The sequence below is a fragment of the Anolis carolinensis genome, chromosome 5 (genome assembly GCF_035594765.1).
Source record: "Anolis carolinensis isolate JA03-04 chromosome 5, rAnoCar3.1.pri, whole genome shotgun sequence".
Taxonomy (NCBI): domain Eukaryota; kingdom Metazoa; phylum Chordata; class Lepidosauria; order Squamata; family Dactyloidae; genus Anolis; species Anolis carolinensis.
The window spans coordinates 35,101,794-35,114,765 of NC_085845.1; the positions used below are offsets into that span (position 1 = coordinate 35,101,794).

General features: G+C 35.0%; 1 protein-coding gene across 13 annotated transcripts in view; it reads left to right on the plus strand.

Moving 5' to 3' along the window:
* The window catches only part of bltp1 (bridge-like lipid transfer protein family member 1), a 142,143-nt gene extending 130,880 nt beyond the window's left edge, over nucleotides 1–11,263 (plus strand). For all 13 annotated transcript variants that reach the window (XM_062983607.1, XM_062983608.1, XM_062983613.1 and 10 more), the window contains 8 exons: nucleotides 1,659–1,851; nucleotides 2,070–2,287; nucleotides 3,667–3,918; nucleotides 5,920–6,123; nucleotides 6,976–7,170; nucleotides 7,973–8,107; nucleotides 8,447–8,612; nucleotides 10,590–11,263. In XM_062983607.1, the coding sequence (XP_062839677.1) occupies nucleotides 1,659–1,851; nucleotides 2,070–2,287; nucleotides 3,667–3,918; nucleotides 5,920–6,123; nucleotides 6,976–7,170; nucleotides 7,973–8,107; nucleotides 8,447–8,612; nucleotides 10,590–10,806 (1,580 nt within the window). In that variant the 3' untranslated portion in view covers nucleotides 10,807–11,263. The remainder of the gene's footprint in view (nucleotides 1–1,658; nucleotides 1,852–2,069; nucleotides 2,288–3,666; nucleotides 3,919–5,919; nucleotides 6,124–6,975; nucleotides 7,171–7,972; nucleotides 8,108–8,446; nucleotides 8,613–10,589) is intronic.
* The last annotated feature ends 1,709 nt before the right edge of the window (nucleotides 11,264–12,972 follow it).

Genomic DNA, 12,972 nt, shown 5'->3' on the forward strand with positions numbered 1-12,972 from the left:
CTAGTCACTTTCAACCACTGAAATGTTATTGATCTGAATGGAAAAATCAATACAAGCTTCAGTGTCTCTCATTGGTTACTAGTTCTTTAAATTTAAGCTCCTTTCTGCTTATTATTACTAGTCTTCTGGTGCATTGTTCAAATGCTTTTTGTAATACATGTCTTAATTAGCTGTCATCTTTTGTTCAATAATATTGAATAGAAGGATGTGTTAAAGTTTCTTAAACTGTGCGCCTCCAGATGTTTTGGACTTCAGATCCCACAGTTCCTAACAGCTGGTAAACTGGCTGGGATTTCTGGGAGTTGAAGTCCAAAACACCTGGGGGAGCACAGACGAGAAACACTGTGTTAGACAACATCATTCTTGTTTAATGTGGAATAGGTTAAATTAAATTGTGAATAAGAATAGTGTTGGAATGATGACTTGGGTAATCCAGGTAAACCAGATTTATTAATCACTTGATATACACTATATAACTTCTTAGTGGTGATATTTTACAGTATATCTTAACCCAAAACCATTTTAAAATATGGAAAATAGAAAGTTGTTAAAATAACTAATTTTGTTCAACATATATACTCTATTTAGATTCTATTTGTATGCATTTTAGTCGTTTAACTTTTTGTGGAATTATGTTTTATTTAAAAATTACTATTTTATAATGGAGCCCCTGGTGGCACATTGGGTTAAACCGCTGAGATTTTGAACTTGTTGACCAAAAGGTTGGCAGTTCAAATCCGGAGAGCTGAGTGAGCTCCCACTATTAGCCCATGCTTCTGCCAACCTAGCGGTTCGAAAACATGAAAATGTGAGTAGATCAATAGGTACTGCTCCTGTGGGAAGGTAACAGTACTCCATGGGGTCATGCCAGCCACATGACCTTGGAGGTATCTACAGGACAATGTCAGCTCTTCGGCTTAGAAATGGAGATGAGCACCAATCCCCAGAGTCGGACACGACTAGACTTTGTGTCAAGGGAAAACCTTTACTTTTACCTTATTTTATTATATTTTATTATTTCTATTTTCTCTTGTTGATATAAGTTTATTGATGTTCATTTGTATTGTTTTGATTTGTGTGTTTACGTTGACTAAGGCATTGAATGTTTGTCTTTTTGTATGTAAACCGCTCTGAGTTCCCTCAGGGAGAGAGAGCAGTCTATAAATAAAGCATTAATTATTATTATCCCTAAATGTTATTCCGAAGGGATTTCATTCAATGCTCTTTCAGACATCAGGTATTCAGGGCACCCTGCAAAGTAATGGCTGATGATATGAATTGAACTGTAAATTGGCAAAGATAGGAAAAAAGCAGGTGAGATATGATTCTGTTCCCATACCATACATAGACTCTTGGAAGTTTTGTAAAATAAGGAATTAATTCTGTCCTTGTGTGATAGTGTATTGCAGAAATTAGTGCTATACTGATCTAAATTCTGCATGAAGCTACTTATCTTGGCTACAATGCCATCTATTCCATGGGGGACAATCAGTTTTAGTGTCTTATTTTGGGACTTGATCGTAGGATTTCTTTGCCTTCTTGAGCTTACCATGTCACTCAGATAATTATACTAACTGGAAGCTCAAACAAAAAGGCCAGCCCAGGTAATTTTTTGTCCCTTTATCACTAAGCTTATGCATGGATATTTTGTTTTTTAGCTCATATTTCAGAACACCCTAACCAGCAGCCAAGTCACAAAATTCAGATTACCATGGGCTCTACTGAAGCACGTGTTGATTACATGGGATCCAGTATCCTAATGGGTATTTTCAGTAATGCAGACCTTAAGCTACAGGATGAATGGAAGGTTAACCTCTACAACACTTTGGATTCTAGCATTACTGACAAAAGGTGTGTAGTTGTTGGGGTTTTGCTTCTGCTGTATCTAATCGTGTATACATCTACACCTGGGATTACAAATGAAATATTTTTTAAAAACTACTTTGTTTAGGGTGTTGCCATAACATTTCTACTGAAGTTGTTAAATATTTTTTACATTAACTATCGTATCTTCAGAATTAAATAAACTAATATAAATTCATAAGAATATTTTCACTTTTGCATTTTAGCGAAATTTTTGTTCATGGAGATTTGAAGTGGGATATTTTTCAAGTAATGATTTCCAGATCAACCACACCAGACCTCATCAAAATTGGAATGAAGCTGCAAGAATTCTTTACCCAGCAGTTTGATACCAGCAAGAGAGCTTTGTCTACATGGGGACCTGTTCCTTATCTTCCCCCAAAGTCTGTAGTCAGTACTGTGGAAAAAAACTCACAGCAACAATGTATGTATTCTGTTAAATCCTCTCTTTTTAATCAGTTTATTTGAGTTATAATGATAGTTTAAACCATTTTTATTATAGATACAATACACATTGGTAATTGGGGGGTGTAAGTATTACAATTATATGTTTGCTAAATAGAGATGAGCAAATTCTCCCTTGATTGAATCAAACTATCTTGGAATAAATTCAGCAATGTCAAAAAAAATCAGTTTAGTTTGTTCCCGAGCAGATCAAGAAAGGATTTAATTGTTTTTCCAAATTGTCTCCAGCTTATTTATTGTGGGTGCTACTCTTTTAAAAAAAATCTTCATATTCTAATATAGTCATTGTTCTCCTGATATTGGTAGTCCTGGTAAAAACAGATAAATGTCCATGAAAAAGAAAATTAGCTCTTTGGACTGTTTGGAAGGTAGAAGAGAAGAAGTGTAATTCTTCTCTGATTCATTAAACCCTAGTTAAAGAATAATTAATACTAAAATAATAATAACTTTATTTTATACTCTGCCACCATCTCCCCGAAGGGATTTGGGTGGCTTACATATAGGACAGAATGTCCAACAAAGATAAAAGCAAACAAACCATTAAAACAAAACCACCACTTAAAATAAAATTAGAACATCGTAATATACAACAATTAAACTAAATTAAACTGAGAGAAAGGACAGCGGCATTGAGGTTGTTATTATCGGTTGTCATCAGTTATTATCCTTGTAATTAGATAGAGCACAGTGAACCTGAAAAACTTGTAGCATCGATCCAGGAAATAATCATCTCCACAACACACCTACTTTTAACAGTGTGTGTGTTTAGAAGGGGCACATTTCCTGCTGTGAAAAACCACAAGAGAATTAAGGTATAGGCTCTATGATGTGAAGAACAACTTCCTTTGCCCAAGTGAAAGGTTGAAGCTCAAAATGCTTCTAAACATCTAATCTACATTTGCATGAACACTGCAAGTCATAAAACATGAGAAAGCACTTTGCAAGTATGAATGTCAGTTCACTTTTCGCTGCACTGCCTTGCTCATATGCCTGTAGTATTTTTAATTGATGATTAGAATGCATTTTTCCATGTTTACACATACTGAAATGGTCTTTTAACAAATATAAGAGCCATATCTAGGGGAAAGTTGCATGAAAGTATTGTTGCCATTACTGTTGCTTAGGTATTCTCTTTAGAAATATCCAGGTCTTCCATCATGACTGGAGAAAGTTGACTATAAAGTCACACTGAAAGAGCTAGAGATTCCTAGAGATATTTGAATCAAAACAATGTATAATCGAATTCGCAAAAGTTAAATCCACAAATGTAAATGGACAGTTCTTTTGATTGTATAAAGTTAATCTTAGCTATATATATATTTCTGCTTTCCTCCCTAGTATTGGATGCAGCACATCATCGCCACTGGCCAGGAGTCCTAAAGGTTGTGTCAGGCTGCCACATATCTTTATTTCAGTTTCCTTTACCGGAAGATGGAATGCAGTTTGGAGGCTCTATGAGCTTACATGGAAATCACATGACATTAGCATGTTTCCATGGACCTAATTTTCGTTCAAAGTCATGGGCTCTGTTTCATCTTGAAGAACCTAACATTGCCTTCTGGACTGAAGCACAAAAGATTTGGCAAGAAGGTATATATACACTTCTTTTTGCAATCTTTTAGGTCACCCTTTCCCAATCGAAGTTGTAACCTGAAAACTAACTGAATAGACTCATTGTATTATGACTGAATATTATTATAGCATCATGACTCTGGCATATTTTCCTCTATTTATTTAGACTGTCTGTATATTGACTTTCATCAGAAGATAATTAAGTTGTTTATAATATAAAATGGTCAATACACATAAGGCATGAAAATACATATTGCATGAAGAGGCATTTCTTGACTGACTGGCACAGTGCCAGTATTTCTTCAAGGCAGTGCTGAATAACTTTCTGGTTTGCTCAAATGCTTGTGAGCAAGTTTTGTTTTGTTTGTTAAGCTGTTTATAAAAATTACTTCATTATTATTCAAACTTTCTTTAATCAGATGCAAACCAGTATTATTCAAAGGTGATTATATCTCATGTGATTATTTTCTTCATGTGATTAATTTATATTAATAATACTACAGTAGAGTCTCACTTATCCAACATAAACGGGCCGGCAGAATGTTGGATAAGTGAATACGTTGGATAACAAGGAGAGATTAAGGAAAAGCCTATTAAACATCAAATTAGGTTATGATTTTACAAATTAAGCACCAAAACATCATGTTATACAACAAATTTGACAGAAAAGGTAGTTCTATAGGCAGTAATGTTACGTAGTAATTACTGTATTTACGAATTTAGCAGCAAAATATCATGATGTATTGAAAACATTGACTACAAAAATGCGTTGGATAATCCAGAACGTTGGATAAGCGAATGTTGGATAAGTGAGACTCTACTGTATATGCAGCAGTAAAATGAAATGGCAGCAGAGCTTATTCTTTTAAAGGCAAACCAGTGGTTTGCCTTTTAAAACCACAGGTGAATTCCTGTATGTGAATAAAACTCTCTCAGCCATGCTCCCTTTCCTCTCCTTTGGAGGGATGCAAAAAGGGCCTTGGGGCTGTATGTGGTCCTCAGACTGTTATTGTTCCACACATTTTTAAAGGGAACATAACTCTACAACAGTGGTTCTCAACATGTGGGTTCCCAGATGTTTTGGCCTTCAACTCCAAGTAATCCTAACAGTTGGTAAACTGGCTGAGATTTCTGTGAGTTGTAGGCCAAAACACCTGGGGACTCATAGGTTGAGAACCACTGCTGTACAGGAAGCCACTTAGTACAGAGGTGAGTAGTACATCATCCCCAGCAATGTCAAAAAGAACTTGCTCCCAAATGCCCTATAGGAGGGTCTATATGACATTTCTATTACATTTGGATGCCACATTGGACCCTCACAATTTCATACAGCTCCCTGGAATCTAGATTTCAGTCCCTTTAGACCTAGTTACTTCCCATGGTTTTATGCATGGGGTCAATTGACTCATACTTGAAGCTATATGAATGCCATAGAACCATAAAGTCTCAGAGTTGAAAGAGACCACAAGACCCATCTAGTCCAACCCCCTGGCCATACTTTGATGAATGTGGCTATATAGTGTATATGAAGCCTTGGGTTCATCTGTTATATTTGTAATGGCAGATGTTAAACTGTTCATTGGCAGCCACCAAGAGAAGGAAAAGATTTAATTAAATCCTACATCTTTTACTATATTTTAAATGAAAACATAGAATCATAGAGTTGGAAGAGACTTCACCGGCCATCCAGTCCAACCCCCTGCCAAGAAGCAGGAAAATCACATTCAAAGCACCCCTGACAATGGCCATCCAGCCTCTGCTTAAAAGCCTCCAAAGAAGGAGCCTCCACCACACTCAGGGGCAGAGAGTTCCACTGCAGAACAGTTCTCACAGTTAGGAAGTGCTTCCTAATGTTGAGGTGGAATCTCCCTTCCTGTAGTTTGGTTGTAGTTTGTCTACAACTCTGTTACTGCATATATTAATAAGATCCGCCAGCTTTCCAGCTTTTAAATTAAATTACATTCAATACGATTGTGTACTTCAATAAGTTACATTCCTTAAACTGACTCATTCCTCCAGGTTCTAGTGAGCACTCTACCTATGTTGTGCAAACATTAGACTTCCATTTGGGTCACAATACTATGGTAACAAAACCATGCGGGGCCCTAGAAAGTCCAATGGCAACTATTACCAAGATAACAAGGAGGCGTCATGAAAACCCACCACACGGAGTTGCAAGTGTGAAAGAATGGTTCAATTATGTTACAGCGACCAGGAATGAAGGTAGGGCCTCTTCTTTTACCAACTCTCTTCTTGTTCACCTAGTGGAATAGAATATACGCAAGGCAGCGCCATTAAAAGTGATATATTTCCAAGACCAGATATGGCAGGTGCATCTATGTGTAGATATTGCAGCTTGGCAATACCATTAGAATTGCAGATCCTCATAGGGGTAACTCTAGAGTAAAAAACAGGTGAAATGTGGTTTTCTTAGGAGAAAAATAAAATGGTTTTGTCCCAGAACTAAGAAAGCAATCCAGATCGCTGAAGTTGTTAGTCTCATTGATCAAGCTTCTAGTTTCATGAAATATAGTCACATAGCCATTGCTATGTATAGTAACGTACCAACATTTTCTATTTGAATAAGTCTAGATAGTAAATTTAGATTCTTAAAATGGAAGGTATTGGCTGTAAAACTGAAGTCTATGTTAACAATCTTGTATGATGAAAGAAACGATGATGACTATAGCATGTGAACAGACAACGTATACCAGCCCAATGTACAAATTAAATACATACCTTATTAAACTTGAAAGCTTCATTTTTGAAACTTCTAACTGAAGATTAGTTACATCCGTTTTTCTCATTTTTAAGAACATAGGAGAATGTGGTAATAGCAAACTGTTTGTTGAACTACAGATCATGCTTCTGGAAAATAACAATAAGGAATGTAGAGTCACAGGCTTTGAAAGAAACACTATATCTTGCTGACATGGCTCTGGTTTGAAAGAGTTCTTTACAGCAATGGAGCACTTGCAAGCTTTTACAGATTCATTAAAATACCTTTAATTACTGCTAAGTTTTTTTCAACAGTATACTGTAACTAAGAAAAACAATATATTATTCTCTTTCTAGAGTTAAACCTTCTCCGAAATGTTGATGCAAATAATACAGAGAGTAGCACAACTGTGAAAAGTTCCAGCTTATTAAGTGGATTCAGAGGAAGCTCCAGTTATAATCATGAAACTGAAACTATATTTGCATTACCAAGAATGCAGCTGGATTTCAAATCAATTCATGTTCAGCAGCCACAGGAACCTTTATTACAAGGTAGATAAATGTTTGTGTGCATGTGTATGTGTGTATATATATTCATGTTTTTGGAATGATTTATTTTTCATGTATAAAGAACATACAGTAGAGTCTCACTTATCCAAGCTAAACGGGCCGGCAGAAGCTTGGATAAGCGAATATCTTGGATAATAAGGAGGGATTAAGGAAAAGCCTATTAAACATCAAATTAGGTTATGATTTTACAAATTAAGCACCAAAACATGTTATACAACAAATTTGACAGAAAAAGTAGTTCAATACGCAGTAATGTTATGTTGTAATTACTGTATTTATGAATTTAGCACCAAAATATCACGATATATTGAAAACATTGACGACAAAAATGGCTTGGATTATCCAGAGGCTTGGATAAGTGAGGCTTGGATAAGTGAGACTCTACTGTAGTTACAAACTGTAGTAGAAGTATTAAGAAAATTTAATTTAGCTTTTTGTGTACCATGAAATATCAAGCAAGAAGGTATGCACTTTAAACTGTGTGATAAAATAGTATAAACTAGCAGAGCATTCCATAAGGTTAAACGACAATTTAAGAAAAAAGGAAAATAACTAAAAGGGCCTTGATTTTTATGAAATATGGCATCAATGTATTAGTTATGGAAATCGGAATGCTTTTTGAACTATATTGTCATGGACTGCATTTCAAAACAGGTTGCTTAATTATTTGTACCTTTCACTACTTACAAGGAACTTTTAATTGCATTGTAAATTAAAACTATATTTGTAAGCATGTCTACATTTAGTTATCACGTCCCAAATAAAGTATGGAATTTTATTACAGATGCCAGTGATAAACCAAAGGTGGAGTGCAGTGTAGTAACAGAATTCACCGATCACATTTGTGTAACTATGGATGCTGAACTGATAATGTTTCTGCATGACTTAGTATCTGCTTACCTTAAAGAGAAGGAAAAAGGTATGTTGATCAATTTATAACTAGTCCAAAGTTATAAAATCGTGTTGCTTTATGATCTTGTCATCCACACCCCACTGCAGTCTGCTAGTTGTAGACTTTTGTGGTGGGTCAATGACAGCTGAAATTGCTGCTGCTCCGTCCCGAAACCACAGCAGACCCAAAAATAATCAAAACCACAAATGCCAAAACCACAAATGTGGAGGGCCAACTGTACTTATTTTCATATAATTCAATTTTTTCTACAAACTTGCCATTGTGATGCCTTTGATTTACAGAAACAATCATTCTAGATTCTTAAAATTTAAAGTTTGCTACACTTCTCTCTCTCCCTTTTTTTAGCCATTTTCCCACCTCGCATTTTGTCTAGTCGGCCGGGACAGAAAAGCCCAATCAGTGTACTTGATGACAGTTCTACCGATAGAGATTCAGAAGAAAGTATTACATATACAACTGTAGACTGGAGAGAATTTATCTGCAATACATGGCATCTGGAACCTACACTTAGGTGCGTATTGTTAAATTTCCACTTTGTTTCTGTCTTCCAAAATAGCACTTAAGACAACAAACAATAAAACCATATAAAATATTAAAATATAACAAATTAAAACATAATAAAAACCACACGGTGCTTAAAATACTTAAATGTAGGAAAAATGGACATGCATTGTCACATTGTAACCTAACAATGTAACAGGGGAGGGGGATGGAACCCTTGATAGAATGTTCTGCAGCCAAATCCTTTCTCTCTGAACAACAGCTGACAGGGAAGATGCTGAGTATGCTGTTGTGAATGTGTTGGAAAGTTTGTGGAGGATAACATTGGTGTATTTCACAAGTATATATTGAAGCCATTGCCCCCCATTATGTTAGATTTAGTTATGTCCTGCCACATGGCTGGGCCATTTGTTTGATTTAATATTTGGATACTGGATCATAAATCATGGCCTCTTTCACACTAGGCCTCATCATTAATAGAATTTGCCTCATCATTAATAGAATTTCAGAGAGTTTCTGAGTTCAGTGAAGCTGCTCTGATATTGGAGGAATATTTCTAATAATTCCTTCTGCTACTCAGTGACAATTTATACTATTAATTTTGGCACCGGAGGTCAAAACAGCATAAAAGAAGATAGGGTCTAACACCACAAAAAAGAATAGTTCAATTTGAATCAGCACACTTCTTATTCAAAATAATATGCACATATGAAATGAAAAAAACAGGTCAAATATTTAAACAAAAAGAGATTGAGCTTCCTAGGGCAGAGCTTTCCATACATTTCATGTTGGTTAAACACTTGTTAGACATGCATAATTTTGCAACACAGTAATTCAGATTTACTAGCAAATTGGAGGTTAAACCAACCTCCTATATATTGTTTATATACAAACAGTATATAAATTGTAATACCAAAATATATGGAGATACCTTATGAAAATCTTTCATGTATGTGTGTATGTATGTGTGTGTATATATATATGATGTATTGCTTATTTCATATAGACTTGGGTTTCTTGTGATATTCGAGTAATACACCTACACATTGCAACTGACACACAGTTTGGAAAGCTGTGCTCTAGAGACTACTTGAAAGCTTCTTCCAAAGCCTTCAAGGATTATTTTTTCTTTAACCAATCTCGATTTTTCTTATGAGTTCCATTTTGGTGGCCTGGCTTCTAGATCTATTTATTTTTAGTATGTATAGCCAGTGAAGCAAGCTTGCCTGTTTTTCCCTTTTCGCTCTATTTTTTTTTGTTCGCACATGCTCGATAAAGAATTGTGAGAACAGCTTCTGTTATCTTGCCTGTTTTTTATTGTTGTTGTTGTAGGTTGTGGTAGGATCAGCTAAAGTAAATCTCACTTTTTCCCAGCTGAAGTTTTATTGTACTATTTATTGCAGAAACACTGCTGCAAACGGCACAGGTAGTCTGTGTTTTTCCAGCTGTCCTTCACTATTCTCTCAATGGCAGTGCTGTTTTAAAAAGACTTCTGAGACAGAAAAGAGGGACTGGGTGACCATAAAAGATTCTATAAAAAGGAATGTTTTTATCATAGGATTTTTTTAAACTATGGGATACAGTGTTATTTAATAAATTAATTGTGAGTCAGACTGTACAAACTGTCTTTGGATTGTCCAATTGCTTTAATTTTTTCTTCCTGGATACTGAATTATATCACAGATGTAACCAAATGCAGATGTACATAGCAAAACTTTGTGCAGATTTCTTTTTGGAATGTAAGGAAGTAAAATCACAGACCAATATTTTATAACTTATTCTAATAATGTATTCCTTTTTTTACATGTTAAGTATGCAAAATGCCATCCTAGACACCGGTTCTTATTAACCAGATTCTTTCATAACTTACTGTTATTAAACTGTCATGAAATTAGTTTGCCCAAAGAGCCTTATTTATTAACGGAAACAGATGATTTTATTTTTCTTTATTTGAATATTGAGAATCTCAATATGTTTTAATTTGTAGATTGATCTCCTGGACTGGAAGAAAAATTGATCCAGTGGGTGTAGACTATATTCTTCAGAAGTTAGGCTTCCATCATGCGAGAACTACTATCCCGAAATGGCTTCAGCGTGGAGTCATGGATCCTCTGGACAAAGTTCTGTCTGTTCTCATCAAAAAGCTTGGCACTGCACTACAGGATGAAAAGGAAAGGAAAGGAAAGGACAAGGAAGACCATTAAAACTGTCCTAAAATCAAAGATTCACCCCTTTTTCTGTTTTACAATTTGTTCAGTTGTATAACTTCATGAATTACACTGAAACAGCTGTTTGCTACTGTATTGAAAATGAACAATATTGTGAATACCTGTTTACTGTGGGACGTGGTGCCATTTTGTATTCAACCTAGCACTGCATGACCAGTGTTTGTGAAGAAAACTGTAAAGCTGCTGTTTAGCATTCACCATTGTATTATGTGCAATATTCTGCATCTCTAAGCTACAAATTAACTGTGAATTTTCATAACTTTTACTTGCCATAACACTGAAAACCCTTTGGGATAATGTGATTCCATTATTGACTTTTTCTTGTTCATGTAGATTGTATAAATTCTATTTGTATATAATTTATGGAATGGTGATCTCCATTGTGAGAAATCGTTTTAAGTTTGTTACCCTTGGAATAAAATTTAATGTCAAATTCAGTCTTCTTAATATTTTTGTACATAGAAGCATCTTAGGTCAATAGTGAGTTGAAAGTAACAGTTACTAAATCCATTGATCAAAACTTCTTCTGAAGCATTCAGGATATTTGAAGCACCAGTGCAGCAAATAATTCAAACTCTCAAAGCATTTAATTAATTAACCACGCTTTACCTTTATACGATGGACCCTCAGTTAACCGGAACTCAAGCAACTCAAACTCTCAAGCAACAAACAAAATAAGTTAAAGAAACAATACTTTAGATAAAAATTAAAATAAGATCTTTTTTATATTACAGAAAAATTAGTTTTTACTATACAATAAATCTGTGTTACATTAAGTTAATTTTGTCTTCATTTGCTTTTAATTACTGTATTTCAATATTAATATCATGCCAATGCAGAGTGTATGGTGTGGTAAAGTATTGCTTAAGCCTTTTATAAATACTAACATGCAAGCAAACAAACTATATTTATCGATCCCTATGGGTGCCGATTAACTGAGAGTCTACTAGTAATCATTTGTCTGGATCCAATTATGGAGTTCAGTCGTGAAGTAGTAACTCAATTGAATAGGATACATTATGTTTCTGATTGGAACTTCTACCTCGTAAACTAAGTTACAGAATGTGAATGAGTATGAAGATACCCTATAGCTATTTTTAAATACTTACATCCTGTATTTAATAGTAATTTGAAACTATAAACTGACCACAGAATTGTTGCTGTATTCTACCCAACATTTTTAAAAAGTTATGAGACAGAATCAAGTGCAAACATAGGAAACTGTCATCTCATGGGTTGAACTTATTTTTCAAGTCGCCAGCTTAATTTATCATCACTCCCAGGGGCTCAGGCCCTATTTGAGACTGCTTTAAAAGCAGCCTTCAACTTACAAATGACTTATAGTTAAGAACAAGGGTGAGGCAACAAGAAATTAGAGAAGTCTATCCCTAGGAAGGGAAATTCACTCCTGAAAGCGTTATCATGGGGAAAAGAGGTCTCCACTGAAGCTTTATTACCAATCCTTGTTTCCACAACAAGCCACATTTTTCAAAATCCAATTATCACTGGGACAGAATTTGAAGTGAACTCTTCTGATGACAGGGGCATAGACAGCAAAAATATCCAAAGTTCATGTGTGCATGTGTGTGTGTATGGAGTCACATTTTAAAAATGTACCTATTCCAACTTACAAATTCATCTTAAGAGGAAACCTGCAGACTACTGAACATGGGACTTTTATCACACAAATGACTCTTCTGCCATTAAGTTCCTTTGCCAAATAAACCATAGTCATTCTTCAAGCCTCCTGGACAATACAGTAGAGTCTCTCTTATCCAACATAAACGGGCCGGCAGAACGTTGGATAAGCGAAAATGTTGCATAATAAGGAGGGATTAAGGAAAAGCCTATTAAATGTCAAATTACATTATGATTTTACAAATTATGCACCAAAAACATGTTTTACAACAAATCGACAGAAAAGGTTGTCCAAAACACGGTAACATTATGTAATAATTACTGTATTTAGGAATTTAGCACCAAAACATCACAATATATTGAAAACACTGACTACAAAAACATTGGCTACTAACAAATTGACTACAATTGCATAGATAGAATTGCATAAAATGAACTTACAGTAGCAACATTGTTGGAAATTCAATCCATAAAAAGTTCAATCCTTGCTGTCTAAAGAAACAC